The sequence below is a fragment of the Microtus pennsylvanicus genome, chromosome 10 (genome assembly GCF_037038515.1).
Source record: "Microtus pennsylvanicus isolate mMicPen1 chromosome 10, mMicPen1.hap1, whole genome shotgun sequence".
Classification (NCBI taxonomy): Eukaryota; Metazoa; Chordata; class Mammalia; order Rodentia; family Cricetidae; genus Microtus; species Microtus pennsylvanicus.
In genome coordinates, this window is record NC_134588.1 from 35,237,216 (window position 1) to 35,257,265 (window position 20,050).

A 20,050-nucleotide genomic window follows, 5' to 3' on the forward strand; every position below is an offset into this window, starting at 1 on the left:
TTCCTCGTGCTGAGAGCGGGGATTCCCTGTTCAGGAACAATCCATTTCCACTAAGTCCACAGAAGCTGAAGGCGACAACAGGGATGCTGGTGACACTTGGGATCATTCCTTGGACCCCTCATCCTCTTCCCGGGAAGGGTCTGGAGCTCAGGAATAGGCTAATGAGCTCGCCCCCATTGGTTGTCCCCAAGGCACCCTCTTGCCGTCACTGTGTTATGCTAATGAGGGGGAGGCTCATTGGCTGGGTCTCCAGCAACTGCTTGGAAAGACCTGTGCAGGGAGCGGGGAGAGCCAAGCCCAAAGCTTTCGCACTCGCCTTCCCCCGACAGGCTGCACCCAGAGCCTGTTCTCTCTCCGGGGATGCCCTGGTGGGAGGTTCTGGTCCCTGCCTTTCAGGAAAGTGCCTGGCCATCACGCGGAGCTCACGCCCACCACCTGCCCTCTTTCTAGGCACCGCGCGATTCTTCCTTTTATTTCTTGTTTTTTGTCTGGGAAGAAACTTTTGCATTCCCGCCTCCCTACCCCCTACCCCCGCCCCACGCTCCCAGGGACCAGAGGCGGCACCGAACCTGGGGGCGGTTCCTTGGCAGCGCCGGTTCGAATCGCAGCCAGACTTTTGCTCCTGTGCTCGGTTTGCATCATCCCCATCACACCCTTGGGGAAGAGGAGCCAGCCCCCTTTTCAGCCACAGCTTCCGGCCAAGCGACCCCTCCTCCTCCGGGTCCCCCCCAGGCTCTTCTGCCACCTTCCTCTGAAAGGTACCCCTTTTCAGCACTCTCTGCTCCTCGCTGCCCTCCTCCATCCCTTGTTGGATGTTGCCCACCCCTTAAGGAAGAATGGTTGATTTGGAGAGCGAAGTGCCCCCTCTGCCTCCCAGGTACAGATTTCGGGATTTGCTGCTAGGGGACCAAGGCTGGCAAAATGATGACAGGTGAGTGGCTTGGTGCAGTGTTTCAAGAATACTGCTTGGAAGGGGGCAAGACTGGGGAGATATAGGGAGAATGGAGGGAGAGAAAGGGAGAGGAACACTGAGGGAGTAAAGGGGACTCTACACCGCTCCATTTTGACTCTGTAGAGCAGTCGCTGTGGACAAGGAACTCTTTTCCTTCCCACTTTCTAATTCTTGCGATGCATTTGTTGCATTTATTAAATTTTTTTTTGTCTATCCGTGCTTCCTTGGTTGTGTATGAGGCTGCAAGCAGAGGTACAATCACATCGAAATGGCATGCAGTTTCAGTGTCAAATGTTTCTTGTTATTTTCCCTTCGTGTAGCTAATCCACCTCATAAATGCATCCAAGGGATTGAAAAACCACAGCAGAAATCTAAAATCTTCTGTACCCACTTTCTTACTCCTTGTCAGTGTTGTCTCGGCTAGATGGCTAGCTTGTCACTGGGAATTTTTCTGCTGTTAAAATATTTGGAGTTCAGGTAGGCAATTGGTTTAAATACGTAACAGGTAGTTAGTGAAGCAAGAATGCTTGGAATAGAAAATAAACTTAGCATGGTTTTTGTAGCATGGTTAACATATTTTCACCTAAATAATCCACATCTCAAAATAATAGCATAAATTTCAAGGCGGAAATATTTATTACTACCAAAGCATTGCTTATGTGTTTTATCAATGACATTAAAGCTTTATGTATTTGACTTACAAGAGGTTCTGTCTAGGTCTTTTTAAATTTTTTTTTCTTAACACACTCTTATGTTTAATTGAGTTGTTTTCTAGAATTGTAATTTCACATACCACATGCCACATTTTCTTGTTTTTAGTAATATATGTATAACTAAGCTCTCGGTGAAGCTTAAATGATTCCCCGAAGTTCAGTTTTGCATTAATGTTAGATTTGAATTAGATAAACGATCCATTATTGGTCCAATCTGAAGTATCTTCTGCATCTACTACTGGGCAATATGCCCTTTGCCTTTTCATCACCTTCTCAGTTCCCAGTACCAACTCACATTCCAATACGTTAGGGATTCTATCTTAGACTTTACAGGCATCTTTCTTGGTTTCACATTAGTAACTTAATGACGTATGTATGGATGCTTTGTGGAGATTTGTTTCCAGTGAATCTCTTCTTTTCAGACAGAAAAACCTTGCATCTTGCTTAGAAATTTAAAGGACAAGTTCTTGGGTTATTTGCTGTATATCTAAAAGAAGGTGTTAATTGGAATTAACTGGAGTTAATTGGATAATTAAATGGATGTTTAAATGAATTTACAGTGCTAACTGACATTTAGATAAACTATCTTGTCCTATAGAAACGACCCAGAAAATTCAGCATAGAGATTCTGGTGATGGGATTTACATTTCTATCGGGACTTAAGGCTCATTACTTCTAGAACAGAAATCTGTGTGGGAAATATGAGGTAGATTGAATTCTTAGAGCACACACTGGCTAGAGTGGCATAGTGTTATTTCTTTGTTTCAACTCTGTCCCAATGCTAACTGGTCACGTGGTGGTTGCCCTTACTTAGAATTTACTGATACCGAGTCTGGCGTAGCTGCACTTCCTATATGTATCCCAGTGTGCCACTTTAAAACCTTGGACATAGTCGTTTAAAATCTGTGTCTGAAAAAGTTTTGTTTCAGCTTAACTTTACTTTAAAAATCTGCTTACATTTATCATTAACATGAAGTGCTGACTACTGGTGAACTGTTTTAGATATTCAAAGAGTTTAGGAGATTTAACTGATTTTGAGGCCTTGTAAAAATATTAATATTAAATTGGATTTATATTTGTTATTAACTTTTGAAGGCCAGATATAAGAATCAGAGAGAACAGATTTCAGTATTTTGCTTATATCCACTTAAATGAATGATCTTGGATAAAAGTAATTTGGAGACCATGATTTTAGCAATCTTATGTTTATAGTGTAAATATGTAATTTTAAAATATCTCCCTCATAGAATAGTGATAAGAAAGAAGCTCAAATGACACAGGACTAACGTTTTACATTGAATTAGTGCTCATACTTGCCCTAAACATTAGCCATTTATTTTAGCAACAAGGGTACCAGGATTCTGGAAGATTGAAGGAATGTCATGGATACTATCTATTATAAGAATAAAGATAATTCAGCAGGACAATGATAGCACACACCTTTAATCCCAGCCCTTGGGAGGCAGAGACAAGCAGATCTCTGTGAGTACGTGGCCAGCTGGATCTATAAGAACTAATTACAGGACAGGTTCCAAGAAAAACCAAAATAAATAAATTAATTAAAAAATAAAAATATAAAGATAATTCAAGATAACTCAATTCAACTTTCATGTGACTCTAATTCCTCAAAACTCTAAATACCAGAAGGAAGCTTGAGTTTCTTCCATTTGAATTATACATTATAAATTCATGGCTCCTACTTTGGTTTGTTTTCTTTCTAAATGGTGGTTTTCTTACTTAAAATTCACAGTTGTACTTCTTTCTTTTCCTCCTCTTTCTTATTTTGGGAAACTAACCTCATATGGAGTAAGTAAGCCATGTCATTACTGTTTGAAAAGAGCACAAGTTCCTCTTTGCAATTAAGTATTGGTAGAAAGTTTTGTATTCTCAGCTATAGATGTTGGTTTGGCTCCTAAGGTGTTGAGGAAGAAACACTTCCCTGAAGTAGTTTGCAGACTCTGTCCACCAACAGATGCATTGAGGGCTCTGTTTATAGCTTTTAGACTTCCTTCTAGGAATAACTCCCTGTAGATAAGTTTGAGCCTATCCTGACCAATACACATATAGTAAGCAGATAATACTTGTAATATGCATGTAGAAGTACTACACATGTAATATTTATAGTATGTGAATGCATTATTTCATTGTCTTCTTATATAATCAACTCTCATTTACATCCCTTTCTGTATAGAATATGAGCTAGTCTAGCAGTGTTCAGAATGGTTCATGCTATTAGTTCTGTGAGACTTTGAACTAAATTTGAGACTTGCTGGATGGGAACATAACTTTTGACTTGAGGATGCCTCTTGTGCATATAATACACATTGATTTCTTTGAAATCCTGAGAATAACACAAAATATATTCCAAAGAATTTCTATAAATGATTTTTGCCCATCTCTCCATTCACCTGGTATTTGAGTGCTTGTTGTACCTCTAGTCTCATTATGTTAGGTCTGAGAAAAACATGCAGAGAAATGTGAAACATTCCTTCTTGGTATGGAAGTAATTATTGAATAGCAGGTGAATTTTCTCAAGAATAATATTGACAGGAATGTTTATATTATGGCTGTGTTCTAGAAATTTTATGTCTTAAAATGTCAAGAAAATTTTGTATTCTTTGGGGATAGTATATTCCACGTTAACTTGGAAATAAAGCATATGCAGTCATCATACTAGAAAGGGGCTCAGGTCTTCAATGCATCTTTAGAATATTTTGTGATTTCATTTTTGTCACAGTTCCGATCACTGCTAATGGACAGATCTCAATTGTAGTCATAAGAAGTAGGCCACTTATTTAATTAACCACCCTTGTTTTCAAATGTTAGGGCAGTTATTTCCTACAGTAATTTTATGAATATCCTTTCTGATTTATAGGTGACATTTGAAATTTATGCAAGCAAATTCCTGGTGATTAGAACTAAAGAAGGATTTGAACAAAGAGTCCAAGTCATTCAATAAACAGTTTAAAAGATAGCTATAAAATAGGCAAATAATTTGAATAGATGTTAAGGTACTTGAAATTTTTTAGGTATTAGACTACAAGGTATATTATTATATGTAGTAGAGTTAGGAATGGATTTTACAATGCCATATGGAACATTTGTATAAGTCACCAATTTATCCCCACCAGGGAATGACATTATTTTAGACAGTAGTTATTGATTATAAAATATAATTCAGATTATTTAATACAAGCTAAGAACATTCTAAGTTCCATTAAGTGCATAAAATGACATTTTTACTATTTCAGTTATATAGTGCAATTAAGTATATATATAACACTACAAAAATGATTTAACATTTATTGTTTAAACTGTATTCCAGCCAGGCTGTAGTGGTTCATGCCTTTAGTTCCAGCATTCTGGAGGCATTAACCTGTACTATGGAGCGAATTCCAGGACAGCCAATGCTACAAAGGGAAACCCTGTCTTGAAAAACCAATCTATATATCTCTATCCCTATTTATCTATCATCTATCTATCTATCTATCTATCTATCTATCTATCTATCTATCTATCTATCTATCTGTCTGTCTGTCTGTATAAACACACATTCTAGGAAAATCCTTATTTTCTTATCACCATCAACTATGCATGAAAAACCAGCAAGAAGAAAGCAAAAGACAAAACCTAATCTAATGTAGTTATTGATACAAAACCATGACTACCACTCTCATTTTGCATACGTTTGCTTATGAATGCCTGAGTACATGATGGCATATGCCGTGAATGTATGTCAGTAAGTGGGTGTGCAAGTGCCTGTGCACTTGTGTGCCCGTGAGTGTTGAGGCAGATTATCATCCACCAGGTGTTTTCCTCATCCACTCTTCACTTTCATCTGTTAAGCAGAATCTTTAACTGAACCTAGTGCCTGCCTCTTTGGTTAGCCCGTCATCAAGAATGAGTATCAGATACTTAACCCACTGATCCACCTTGCTGGCCACAGACTTATTTTATGTTCAGCACAATACATGAAACACAGAGAAAAATACTTGATACTATTGGTTTTAAAGCGTTAGCAGGAATTCAACCATCACTATTTTTTATAGAAATATATAGTTTTCTTTATGACATACTCAAACTGGAATTTAAAATTAGTTGGTCTGGGGCAGTTAGAACACAGCAATCTCATTTCCTCTATAACGTATGAAATATTTGGAAAGCATTATACCTTCCATTGAACCTGTACCTTCAACTTAGGCTTGAGGATGGGTGCAAAAACATGGTTAGATGCCTGATGTTGGAAATGCTTTTGATTAAATTAACTACAGCACTAGAATCACTTCCCCTCTTTTCTAGTAGTAATATATCTCAGCTTCTACAAAACATACCTTTGAGGATTAGCACGATGGGTTATTAGGAAGAACTTGTCGATATTAAGCCTGACGGCTTGAGTTCAGTCTCTAGGACCCACATGGCAGAAGGAGCGAATTGATTCTTGCAATTCTCTGATATGCCCATCTTTCACCTCCACCAAGAATCAATAAATACATGCTAAAAAATCAATTTTTATAGAGACTATGAAAAGTACTGAATACAAATGAATGCTAAATATAATTTTGTTCTCCCCCGATGAAACAAAGCAAAAAGGAGAATGATAAGGCACATGTTTATTGGTGCCGATTGCGATTATGGTTTTCTTTTTCCGATGTTAGTAGTAAATACTTTGCATCTATTTGCAGCTATTGCCATTCGTATTCTTGTTTATAAGAATCTTTCTAAAAATGGATGCACTACTTCACCATTTTTATTAGTGTCTTTATGTTTTACCTGTGTCATTTATATGCCAAGTTTGTCTAAGTTTCTTTAGAAAATGAAGTAAAAAGGTATTTTTAAGGAGTTTATTTAATTAATTCTTTTATTTGTTTAGAGTCTGAAATTGTCTGTCTTGATTTGTATCAACAATATTTATTATCTTTCACTAATATATTTAAAATTTCATGCTTTCTCTGACTTTTCTGATCGATAACTTAAAATTTCTCTGCACAGATTCCAGAAAAAAATTATGACTTTTTCACAACTCATGTCCTAACATTTTGTGTGACATGAAAAAAATAAAACAACTTTTTCTCCTTTCCTTCTCTTCTTCCTTTCCTCTCTCCCTCCTCCTTTTTTCCCTCCCTCCCTCCCTCCCTCCCTCCTTCCCTCCCTCCCTCCTTCCCTCTCTTCTTCCCTCTCTTCCTCCATCCCTTCCTTTCCTCCTTTCTTCCTCTCTCTTTCCTTGCTTGCTTATTTTGTTTTCTGTAAACTAAATTCTGGTCTCTATAAACAGGTTTAGCTGGAACTCACAATACAGCCCAGGCTAGCCTCTATTTTGTTCCTTTCCTTTTGCCTCCCCCCTCCTAATGGACTGTTCACTTAGTTTATAAGGATCTTAACCATCAGTTACTAGTTAAATTGCGGTTTAAGTAAAGACATGAACACTAATATTGTGAAATGGTGGCATAGTTCATCCACTGATAACAATAAAATACAGTTGTCTCCTCAACTTCGTTTTGAAAGTCAAATGGATATTAACATCAGCCATATTATCAAAAAAGGAAATATTAGATAATTTGAAATAAAAACAAAATATGAGAAAACTCATCTTTTATGTTCCTTTGTAAATCCAGTGCAGAAGAATTTAATGAGTCAGAAAATTGTTATAATTGATATAATGTTTTACCTGTCACAATAGTTTTAAACACCATCATGGTAGGTACAGTGATTTTCCTCTGTGGAAAATCATCAGGTGCTTTGAGAATGTGATATTGGACTATGTTGTCTTGTATAACAGACTAGAAAGTGTGTGGGGAAGGTTTCAAACAAATTTACTTTGAGATTAAGGATAAAGATATGAATTAATAAATGACCTGAGAAACTAAAAATTCAAGGTAAGCAGCACCTTATGTAAGTGCCTCTGGAAGAAGAGAACAAGGGTTTTTTTAGGAATTGGAGAAAGTCAAGGAGCAGTTTGACTAGACCGAGCATTCAGGAGATAGATCTAAGCAGGGAAATCTCTCTTTATATACATATATACATATATGTATGTATTTATGCATATATATGTACTTCATTCTTTATTTTTACTGTAAAATGAATGATAAATAATCTGCCAAGAATTTAATCTATATAAAATATTTGAAATTAATTTATAGTACTAAAATTTAGGTGTTGTTGATTCTACTTTGCGTGGAACCAAGAATTTCAGTATATAATCCCAGTCACCTCATCATCCAAATTACCTTCTTAACTTTTATTGTCTAAAATATCACTGATATTGATAACTTTTCTAATAGTATTCAATTATGTTTTACAGCTTTCCCTTTTTAATTTTTATTCTTCTCTCATATATTATATCCTGACTGCAGTTTCCCCTTCCTCCCCTTCCCCAAGTCTGTACCCCACCTTTCTTTTCGCCCAGATCCACACCCCAAGTCTCCCTACAGAAAAAGCAGGTCTTCCAGTAACAACAACCAAACATGGCCTAAGAAATCACAGTAAGACCAGATACATACCATCACATCAAGATTGGATGAAGCAACACAGTAGGAGGAAAAAGGTCCCATAAGCAGGTGAAAGAGTCAGACACACCCTGTTCCTACCATTAGGAGACTACAAGAAGACAAAGCTATACGCCCATAACATAAATGCAGAGGACTTAGTCAGATCCCCTACAGGCTCCCTGATCTCTTTCCAGCTTTTTTAAGTTAAGCATCTATGCACTAATGAACAAAGATTATGGTTCTTTGGGGTTAAAGTGTGCTCTCATCTTGTATTGAATCATGTTTCTCTCTAATCTAAAGGTTTGTTCATTGTGAGTCAGCATCCTGTGTTCTCCCAGGTCTGGGTATTAGAAGATATGAGCCAGTGGACACTTGTGTAGAAAAGTGGGACATACATGCTTGAAGCTGATGAATGGAGACTCTGGTTCCACAGAGGACAAAAACAAAATAGAACACTGTGATGAAGTTGGATTCTCCGTAACTGCTTCAACAGAAACAGGGCGTGGAGCAGATTAGACATCTGTCCTTTATGCCCCAATAACTAGGGACAGCTAGAACAAACTGTTCTCTTTTGAAGAGACTCTTTGATGTAGGGTCATTTCAAGGAAGAATCAAATCCCTTCAGATACTTGGAAGCAGAAAATTTATTTAAAGTAAATCAGTTAGTGAACCCATGGTATTCAATTTGTCTTTTTGACTGGGAAGTGAAGATGAGAGTAGAAGATCAAGAAGTTAGAGACAGGAAAGCCCTAGGTTTCAGAAAGAAATTACAGGACAATGTTTTGAGTTAATGCAGAGAATGATGAGCAGGAAAGGGAGACCAAATACATATTTCTCTTTAATTTTAACCTGAAATTGGAATTGGTCCTATTCATCTTCATCTTTTTTTGACAAACAGAAGAAAGCAGAAACAGAAAACAACGGTCAAGCTTAGTGTATCTCCAAGGACCATGGCAAGCAGTAGACCAGCCACACTTGACCCCTTTCTTGTTCAGAGTCAGCATGACCTCTCTCTCTAATTGTTCTTTTTCAGTTCAGCACTTTTGCAGATATTTTGCACGACTTTAAAATCAGAAAAATTTTCCTCAGCGTGTGAGTTCTGTGAACTCCAAGTTGAGCTGCTTCCCACTTTCACGGGATCTAGATATGTTAAGAAAGGGATTTTATATTCAAAGCCCGGTGAGGAATAAGCAGCAAAGCTGAGGAATAAAGGCCTGCTTGATTTTGGTTTTCTAACATGGGAACTTACACAAAATCATAATGAAAGACTGTTATTACAAGAGCACGCTTATCCCATCTTGTAAATCACTGTGTAAATAGGGATAAAGGAGATTAACACATTTCAACCTTGCTTAACTCTCTGGGGAAATACTCCTAGATTGTCCACATATTGAAAACAACTAGCTCTTAACAACCAGGGCCAGATGTGTGGTTAATAATGGACAATCTGCCATCTCAGGCTCGTCAAAATGGAAATAATGCTCATTCCCATAGGAATAAGAAAGGATGATCAGCAAGCTGCACAGGTACCTGGAAGGAGTGATGTTAATGAAGTGACACATACTATGTGGTAATTACATTGGCAAATTATAGATGGAGGGTTTTTCTTTTTAGCATTTCTTTACCTTGGCTCTCTCCCCACAAATGAGTTGATGTGGTAAATCACCCATTTCTCCTTAAAAGTTAAACTATACAAAGAAAATGAATGATAAAACTGAATTTAGTATTTGTCACAAGACTGGCCATTTACAAAGAGTTTAGTATGGTCAAGTATCATTCTAATTATGTTCTATATGTATTACTAATCTTCACACAAATTGAGAAAAACCCTGTCCCATGTTTTATTTCACAGATAAGTCACAGATTCTATGGAAATACTTATGTTGTTTTAAGATACAGGGAGAAAATCAGAATCTCATTATTATGCTTACCAAATATGCTTATAACAAACACAAATATGACTAAATGTCCTTTAAACAACAAAATTAATAAAATGTAAATGAATGTGAAGATTTTTCATTGCATAGAAAATATCAAAGCTCTGCATTCTCATAGCCAATATTACAATATCCAGCTCTAGAAGGAAGTTAGGAATTTTGAAGTTGGTTCTCTTTTCTTACATCTAGGGTATTATTTATTTGACAGTCTGGACAGTGAATACTGAAATTCAAATAACTACCAAAACAAAGATTTGCATGTATTTATTGATTGATTTTTATTTATAATATGGTAAAATATAATCTATCATACAAGGAAAAAATTAAAGATTATAACAAATAAATAACATGAAAAAAAAAACAGATGAAAGTGTAAAATATTACTGACCATAAGGGGAATATCATTATTTAAGATCATGGAATTAAGTTTCTGAAGCTTCTGTAGAGTTTGTTTCTGAAGTTTTGGTCAGGGTCTCCTCTTTGTTCTGTTTAATGTTCAGTGACTAACTTTTGATGGTATTGTGCTTACTAGTACAACTTTCCAGGGTTGCCTCTTGTTGTGATATCTGAAGTATTTGTACTCTAATGCAATAGAACTCATTTTTCTAACCAGTGTGATTGTGATAATGAAAACTATCTTGCAGAGATGTGCTGGGTCTTAATTGTGATCATGTGCAATTATCTGATTAGGAACTTGGTACTCAGAATGATCTACTAATATGCTTCACCTGTTCCATAGATTGGCAGTGATTTCTTTAAATAGATGTAGTGACATTAAACACATAGAAAATAGCATGATGTATATGGACCAGATTTGCTTGGATATATTAACCCTTGTGCCAAGTATGAATTCCATGGGTTTTTAAACAGTTCCTGGAGATGGGTCACAAAGTTAGCCAACATCATCAGTCTTATAGGATGAGAAATAAACTACTTCAGGAGAAACGTCATTTTCCTTGGTGCTCCAATTTAAAGGCAACCACTACTTTGGAACATCACTCCTTATTCTCCAATCATGAAAGAAAGCATGTTTCATAAGATGGTTCTAGCACCTTCACTGCCAAGTACTGTATGACTAGGAAGGATTGTTCCCTTGAAGTTACACATGTATTCCACATTACTTTTTATCTTTTATTTAAAAATTCCTTACATAAATTTTATACATTTAATAATATAGTGAAACTTGGTCAAAGGCTGGCAAGATGACTCGCAGGTAAAAGTGTTTTTCACTAACCTTGGTGACCTGAATGTGAGCCCCAGAATAAACATAGAGGAGAGAACCAACCAAAAGTTGTCCTTTGATCTCCATACATGTAACATGGCACACGTGCAGCTAAGCAAATACATACAGAAAGCCTAATTAAATAAATACAAGCAAGCAATAAAAAAGCCTGGTCATGGTTTGAATTTAGTTATTTATATAACTTCAGTTATATTGATGAATGCATATATGCACATATAACTGTATGTGTATAGGATATATACTAAATAATTGATATATATATTAACTACTTGGTATAATTAACATAATTTCTATAACCAACTTTTGTTGTTCATTTATGATATAAATAATATAAAATAAGAACATCTTTTCTATTGATCTATCACCACACCACCCTGTATGGATATAATAGCTCTAGATCTTTCCATTTCAAAACGTTAGAGCAGTATTTGTTACTTTGACAGCTTGTTTAGTTCTTAGCTTAACCTTTTCTTTTAAGGTTGATTCTTATCATGCTTCTTATTTATGCAACTGCAGCACTTGCCTAAGGTCCCCTTCATTCCAAGCCTGCCTTCTGCTCTTCAGCCCTGCTGAAGACCCAAGGCTTATTTCCTGTATGCATTTCTCAGAGAAGATTTTACCATAAACTACTCATGTTATAAAGCCTGTTTATAACTGATATTTATTGTGTTACAACCAAACCATTCCTTCAACAACCAGTGATGTTCACTCATTAACTTTTCTTTCCATATACTTCTTGAAATGTAATCTCTAGCCTTCTCTACAGAAACCATCCCTTGTCTCACAGGCCAGTGTCTGCTTCAGGGTCTTGGTGCTGTATCATGGCTGGAGTTTATCTTGCATCTCCTTCTTATGTCATTCTTCCTCATGAAACAACTTCAACTTAGTAATGAAATATTTGAAACTAATTCTCTATATTTTGAAAGTTACTGTATTCTGTAGGGCAGAATTTTGCTTGTAGTTTACAGGTGTGACACATGACTTTCAAGAAGAAAAAGCCAGATCTTCAATACATTTTTACTTCTACACTAGTTAATAAAATAGCTCATTGAAAGCACCAGGAATTATAATTTTATAATGTTAACATTTTTTCCTAAATATAAGAATCTAAATCATAGCTGTGAATCTGTGTGCACCACATAAACACATTATTTGAATTTAAGTTTCTCCTTTTCCCCATCTTCTAAAAATAAGGTAGTTTTAATGCTCATTTTATATCCAGATATTATAGTTTAAGTCATTTGATTTGAAAATGTCTTTCCAATTCCCAATTTTATATTCACGAGGAGATTTCCTTCGGAAATAGCAAAGCAGAATGTGCTTCAGTCCATAAATCATACTGTGACAATTCAAGTGACTACTAAAGTGAATTCATAAATTTACACGAGGAGCTTAGCAGCAGGCAGCAGGTTCTTCCTAGACACTGTGGACATGGAGCCAGTGAGAAACCCTGTCTCACGTGGTTTTATGTTGTGGTAGTAATATGTGATTTGAATGAACAGAAAGGTATGATTTTGTGCATTAGGTTCCAAAGAAATCTTTTATTTTTAATCACGGAGTAGTACTTATAATAGTTAAAGAGTCTGTTTAGTTTTGTAATGTTAGCATGGATAGTAATTTTTTTAGAGAAAAAAAAATGCAAACATGTCTCCAATCCTTGGAGAGGATATACACTGTCTTTAACCACATATTCCTGCCAACCCTGGTGGTACACAGTTGTAATAACAGCATTCAGGAGATGGGGAGAGGTAGAACACAAATTCAAGGCAAGCCTGGGGTCATAGAGTTGCTTAAAGTTCTACAAAAGAGGAAATGACTCATGTGTTTCAGTTCTCATTCTAGGTACCAAATTTATTCTTTCCTGTTTACTTTTGCCCCACGATCCGCCACTTCTGTTTATCATTGCCTTTCTACTGTCATATAGAAGCTTTTGTGTCTCTTTGCATTTGCAACTTTTCTACATACAGAAGGCAGTCTGAAGGTAGTCACTCTCAGGTGTATAATAAGTTCATGCCTCTCTGATGAGAAGATGAATGAAACTGATCCTACATTATTGTGTTGCCTTGCTCATTTTAGTCTTTCTATGGTATTTTCTAAGTATCTCCTGCTTAGTAAACATGCATGCAGAACAAAGAAAGAAGTTCCCCTGTGCACACTAAGCTCTGCTCAAAATGAATTTTATTCCTGTATAATGTGAGGTATTGTTCCTATTGAGATGGACTTGAAGGATATGTGCTCACACTTAGGGAGACACGATGCACAAAAGAGCTGTCACATAAACTAGGATGTGCTTCACAGGCTGGCCTGATAGAAGTGATGAAGTAAAGCTTCTTGGACAGAGTATTCCAGAAGGAAATTAATTTTTACAGATTAAAATTCATGTATTGAATCAGTCTAAATCTGTAGTTGGTGTCCTTCCCAGGGCAGGTCCAAGGACAAAACTGCAAGTAGACTAAAGTATATACCACAGTATATGTGAAGTATCTCAGGGGAATTGTAGAAGGATTTACAAGTGAAAGAGTTCGAATTTTGTTCTCCATAGAAAAACTGGCAGAAGATTATGGATAAGAGGATTGCATGATCAATGCTGTCACTGTGTGAATATTTCTGAAGTATGTGCATGGTTTGCAAGAGAAAAGGGATGCTCCATTCATGCCTCCTGTGGACTGGAAGCAGTATGCTGGTGAGAGTGAAGATGTGAACAGGAAACACAGTCCAATAAGAGACTCTGCTGGTTCTGTTTAGACCGAGAGTGGACAACAGAGGGTGTGGATATGAGAGGAGGGGAACCACAAAAGGAGAAACAACTTGTCTCGCTATTTGCTGTGTTCACGCAGTGAAACTGTTGCCACTCTTATGTTGTAAGCCCTTGAGGGGGATTTTACTGCCTAATTGATGTACAAATCTAACTTCTGGAAAGGTCTGTCAAGTCACTCATCTTCAGTGTTGACCAAAGTTTATTCAACTGAACAAGCAGTAAGGAAAATCATAAATTTCCCATTTTTATGTCTTTGAAAGCATGAGATAGCCTTATGCTCTTTTTAATCTCAGAAAATTAAATAATCAGGTAAATATTTTGAATACTTTACTATTTAAGGGTAGAAAGTCTGCACAGATTATGTAGTTAATGCATAGAAAGTGAATATATGATGCATTCACACAGTCTATAGAATACAGATTTGTAAATATGATACATGAGAGCTAAATACATTGAATTTAAACTGATTTGAATAGATTTTTTGCAATATTCACACTGTGGGTGGGTTATTAAAGCAATCACATGGCATTTTACTATATAAAGACAAAATTTCGCTAAATGAAGTCTAAAGATTTTTGTAAAAGTCAAATAATTTTTAATTCTTTTGTAAGTTACAGCAAATTCAGTTCAGATAGCTTTGCTAGTTAATATGGTCATGAGCATTCTGTGCTAGAAACAGAGGAACAATTTTCTGTGTTTTCACAATGTCAGAATTTAGGGAATAAAGGTAAATTCACAAGGTGGGGTGGTTTGTGTTGTAGCGATGCCCCAGATAATCTTGGTACTCAAGTTGATGTCAATACGCATTTATATTATTTCGATCTTAATAACTAATATTAACTCTCTTATCACACATTACACATCACTCAGTAATTTTTTATAAACCAACCCATCAATTTATTCATCTGTTAATCTATTTGCATATGTCTTGTTACAAAATGAGTGGAAGAGACTACAGCTGAATTGAAGATGTTCCAGTAGTCGGCTGGCAGATACGATGTAGAGTTGTTGTGTTGATAAAATCGTGAATAAACTAGTTGCAGGAAAGAGGCACTTGCTAAAAAGATCAAGCCCATGGGACAGTCAAGGTTGAAGGTGGACACTCTGTTAGCTGTTCAAACAAAACGACAGAACTGTGTCCAGAGCAAGAGCAGCATGTTTAGATATAGACAAAGAAGCTGGTGAATGCACACATGGAAGTCCAGATGTGTAGACTCTGTTAGCAGCAGGGTGTGAGATGAGCTGGAGCCGCAGTGTGTTGTGGAATATAACTTTAACTATGTTAAAGGATGTAGCATTTATTTATGCTGCATTTGCTTAATTATGTAGATATGTGTAGCTGTTTTAACTTGCCTGCCTAAGACACCTGATTGGTCTAATAAAAAGTTGAATGACAAATAGCTAGGCAGCAGAGCGATAGGCAGGGCTAGTGGGCAGAAAGAATAAGTAGTAGGTGAAATTTAGGCTCAGGAAAAGAGAAGAAAAGAGAGGATAAGAAAGAGGAGGAGAGGAGAGGCGAAAAGAGGAGAGGAGAGGAGAGAAGAGGAGAGGAGACAGGAGGGGAGAGGAGAGGAGAGAAGAGGAGAGGAGAGGAGAAGAGACAGGAGGGGAGACAGGAAGGGAGAGAGGGAAGGAAAAGAGAGGGAGAGGCCTGGGGAAAGCCAGACAGACACAGAGTAGGACACACAGAATGAAAGAAAGACAAAAAAACCTGAGGTAAACATAGATGAAGAGAAACAGGTTAAAATAAGTTATAAGAGCTAGTGCAGCAAGCATAGAGAAGACTGAGCGTTCATAACTAATAGTCAGTCTCCATGTCCTTATTTGTATCTTGCTTGGGTGCAGCCTCTGCTCAGGTTCAGGTACTGACATGGGTAAGGGGTGATAGAGCAAGGGAAAACTCTCACCACCAGGTGGCCTGTACTCAAGTGGCCCCAATAGCTTGAACTTTAGCTGAGCTTTTTCTACCAGACTTACCTGAACAGCTTTATTATTGGCTCCTATTTTTGACTTTCAAAACATATATCATATTTTAAGAAATACATAGTAATCATTGTAAAAGACCCCATTGTTACCTCAAATATGCTTTTCTACCCACTACGTAACCTTACTCTAGACATAGATTCTGCATTTTTGCAAACTTAACTCATTATCCAGCCAGATACCCTGCTCTCACAGCACTTACAGCAGCTAGCAGATACTTGTGGATACAAAGTTAAAAATTAATAGAAATGGATACAGTGCTTAAGGACAACAATAATCAAACCCAAGCAATTCTTTAATGTCTGCAAGACAAGCTTTTATACAGTTCCCTTTTCTACAAGGAGGTCCCGTGTCTCAATCTCTCTGTAAAAGACAGACTTTGATTAGGTACTTTTTTCCCATCCCACTATACCATACTTCTTTCTCCAATGTAAGCTCCTGTGTATGGCAAAGTTGTATCTATCCATCCCATATTTTATATTGCATTTTTCCCATTGGATAAGACTAAAGACTATAATTTATTCTATCTGCTTGGTGTCCAGGGAATTTACTCTCAACAGTTGGCACTATGTGTGTTCCTGAGGCCTTTTCCCTATTCTCCTTTCCAGAACTGTGAGACATGGTTAATGTTACAAGTGTTGTTTCTTTTATGTACCTAATTGTCTCTATTGAGTCAGAAAAGTTCCCGGGATTAGGAGTTGTGGTTAGTAAGCCTGGAAAAGAGATTTGTGATGCATTAGTCCCCTGCTGAGTTTTAGTAAAGTATTCGAGAAAGAAAAGAATTTCCAGAGAAAATTACAGCTGCTGTGTGTGTGTGACTGAGAAAGTAAAACTAAAAACTGCCCAAAAAAATCAACAACATAATGAGAGAGAAGAAGACCTGCAAGTTGCCAGAATTTTGCAAATTCCTGTGTTGTCCTTTGGTCTACTGGTCCTTGCCAAGGGAGAATCCTTTTGAGTGGGTGTTTTGCCCTGAGGAAACCTGTTGGACAGGTAGTCATATGCTGATCCAAGACTAGGTTGTATGGCTCCCAACAATTTTAGAGCTGGTTGGTGGCCCAAAAGAAAGCCTGTTATACCAGTGAGAGTTAGGATTCTTTATCTGTGAGTCTTTGGTACACACTCTTGGCACCAGATGACAGGTCATCATTATGTGGCCTTTGCTATTGCACTGGTAGGTATCTATCACTGTATGGTGCCAAAGTGGGGGAGTTATTCCACTTCCTTGGACTCATACGTCTATTACATTAATGACTTGAGGATCTCTGATATGTTTTTATGTACTTTCTTGTGTCTTTATAGTTTTAATTTCTACTTCCAAGAATAAACCATTTATTAGTTCATGGCCAAATACTGTTGCTGCAGGTGTACATTCTGGCTTTTGTTCTCTTTCTTTCTTTATTGGCTCATGGTATGGATGGGCCAAACAATAGCAGTGTCTAGAGACAAGGAAAAGGAGTACTCCTGTGGTTACTTCCCCATAAGTGAGAGAAATGTTGAGCTAGACGTAGCGCAACAGATTCACTTTTCATAATTATTGGCTAGAATTCTGATATATTCTCATCTACCCAAACCTAAAAGCAAGGAGTTTCCTACATTTTCTTAGGCCATGTTTGTTCAGCCCCCAGGACTGAGGTAAACTTCCAGTCTGAAGGATAGGATGACTTTGGGGAGTGTGAATAAACTGGGTTGGTTTATGAGGGAAAAGTGTGCGTGCTCTGTGGAGAGATTAGGCAGTGAATATGAATATTGTGGAAAAATCCAGATTCTAACTCTGAGTCAGATTGCAATTCTTTAATCATTTGATTGTTATCCTTCACTTACAAGCAGTTTCCTGAGGCAATTACAACCTCATTAAGTATGCTAGCTTGTGTGACAAGCAAAATGGTCCCATCTAAGATTGTTCTTGAATTCCTTTAGAGAACTTACAACATAATATACATTGTACTTTCTTTTTCCAGGGCCCTCTGAAAAGGGGAAGCACCCAAATTTTCCCTCATGAAATGATATTTTGACTTAGCTTTGAAAAATAAAGCTTTTTGTTTGCTTGCTTTTGTTTTTGACAAGGTTGTACTCTCTAGCCTAGGATGTGCGAAGCATCTTTCTGCCCCAGCCGTCTGGGAGCCAGAATCACCCGTATGTGTCAGCCTGAGTTACATCTCAACATTTTCTTTGTTAAATCACTTCACCACAGAGAGTCAGGGCAGTGGATTTGAGACTTTTGGTGTTGAGGTGATGTATATAAAGGAGCCTATAAACTACAACTGGCTAAGGTCTCCACTGCTGTCAAGTGACCTCAAAAATCACCATAATGATTTACCAACCACTGGATTTTGAGTGATAGAGCATGCCTTGTACTCTTACTCTAGAGATGATTTTTACCAGGAACAGGATGTCCTAAATTATTTGGAGAAGAGGCAGTGTTTGAGGGTTGTGTTCTTTGGTAGGCATGCAAGCTCTAGAGGAGGAAGAGAGTGTCAAGTGCTGTCATCTAACACCAGCTCTCACTCCTGGAATTTTGGAATTAAGTCTCTTTCTTGACAAGTCATCTGACAAATAGAGTTGGTTATGCATATTAATAAACATACTATTAACTGTCAATAGTAGGCAACTATTGATCAATTATGGTACATGTGGGATTCTTATATAGTAATTTTTTCCCTCTCTGTCCTTTTATAATTTTGATCAGTATATTTATTCCGGAGAATATCCATAACCTGATAAAAGTTTGTAAGACCATAGTACATTTGGCTTTATTCCTCTCAATACTGACTTGACCACTTCAACAAATGTTCTTAGTATTTTAAAACCATCAATGCTTGCATTTCTTTTTCTGGTATTGGAATGACGAAATAAAGAGGAAAACTAGTCATTTTAGTTTTTGGTGTTAGCTTTCTGAAGGATTGTAGGAACATGGTCAGCTGTTTCTGAGTAACTGATTTGAATAGGAAACTTTTTAAAAATGAAATATGATAATACCAGGGTACGAGTTCAGTAAATACCATAGTGAATAAGAAAGTGGTTAGGTTTCTTCACAACCTAGAATTAGTAAAAAAGATAGAGGATGCTTCATATACTAATGAACATCACTAGCATAAACACATATACCATATTTTTTATTTATAAAATAGAGAGACTTCTTCGAGTAACTGTGACAGTGTTATGTTCAAACAAAAACAGGGTTTGTGTTTGACTTGTGAGTATCCCAAAGATACCTTCAGAACAGAAATAATATTATTAGGTTGAATAAAATATTCATTTGCTAATAAAGCATATGATTTTATTTTTTACTTTTAATAAAGTTATGATTGTATCCTAGTATTTCTAGACTACAAATACTGTGGTACATGCTTTTGTTCTTTGAGACAGGTTCTGGTATATTTTGCTCTACCATGAACTCTATCTTTTTATAAAACATTATTTTTCGTAGTAAAATACTCCAGAATATGCAGCTTGATATTTATTTAATTAGGATTTATTGTCACTGCTAGATTTTCACTCTTATGCTGATACTTGTTTTTAAGTATATATCTCTGGGGTCTTTTTGATGAACATCCTAAAAAAAAAATTATTCCTAAATGTCAAAATGCCATGTTAGTAGAAACAAACTTGAGTATATTTGATGGCTTATAATGCATATCTCTTATGGTACACCAGAAATATGTTCAAAACTTATATTTGCCATAGGTATTTTATGTGCTGTTATTTGGTTAGCTGGCTTCCACATAATTTCAATATATAAGTTGGCAGTAGGGCTGACTGGAGAGCATCACGTTGCTCCTTTCACATTTCCATGTGCAGTTTTATACCACTGTGCATTTGCATCACTGGCAAAACCGGAGCAAATGAGCAGTAAAACAAGGAAATTGACATCGCACTTGTGTTAGCAGTAACAATAAAAACAAACACATTTTTTTTTTATTTTTAGAAAAACAACAAAACGGTGCAATAAGCCAGTGTTCCTCTTTTGTTAGCAAAA

General features: G+C 36.8%; 1 protein-coding gene across 3 annotated transcripts in view; it reads left to right on the top strand.

Moving 5' to 3' along the window:
- Positions 1–262: 262 nt before the first annotated feature.
- Kcnt2 (potassium sodium-activated channel subfamily T member 2) overlaps positions 263–20,050 on the top strand; it is a 353,892-nt gene continuing 334,104 nt past the window's right edge. Inside the window, exon 1 of one of the 3 annotated variants that reach the window (XM_075988160.1) lies at positions 263–931. In XM_075988160.1, the coding sequence (XP_075844275.1) occupies positions 837–931 (95 nt within the window). In that variant the 5' untranslated portion in view covers positions 263–836. The remainder of the gene's footprint in view (positions 932–20,050) is intronic. The other 2 variants (XM_075988159.1, XM_075988161.1) reach the window with 2 other exon arrangements.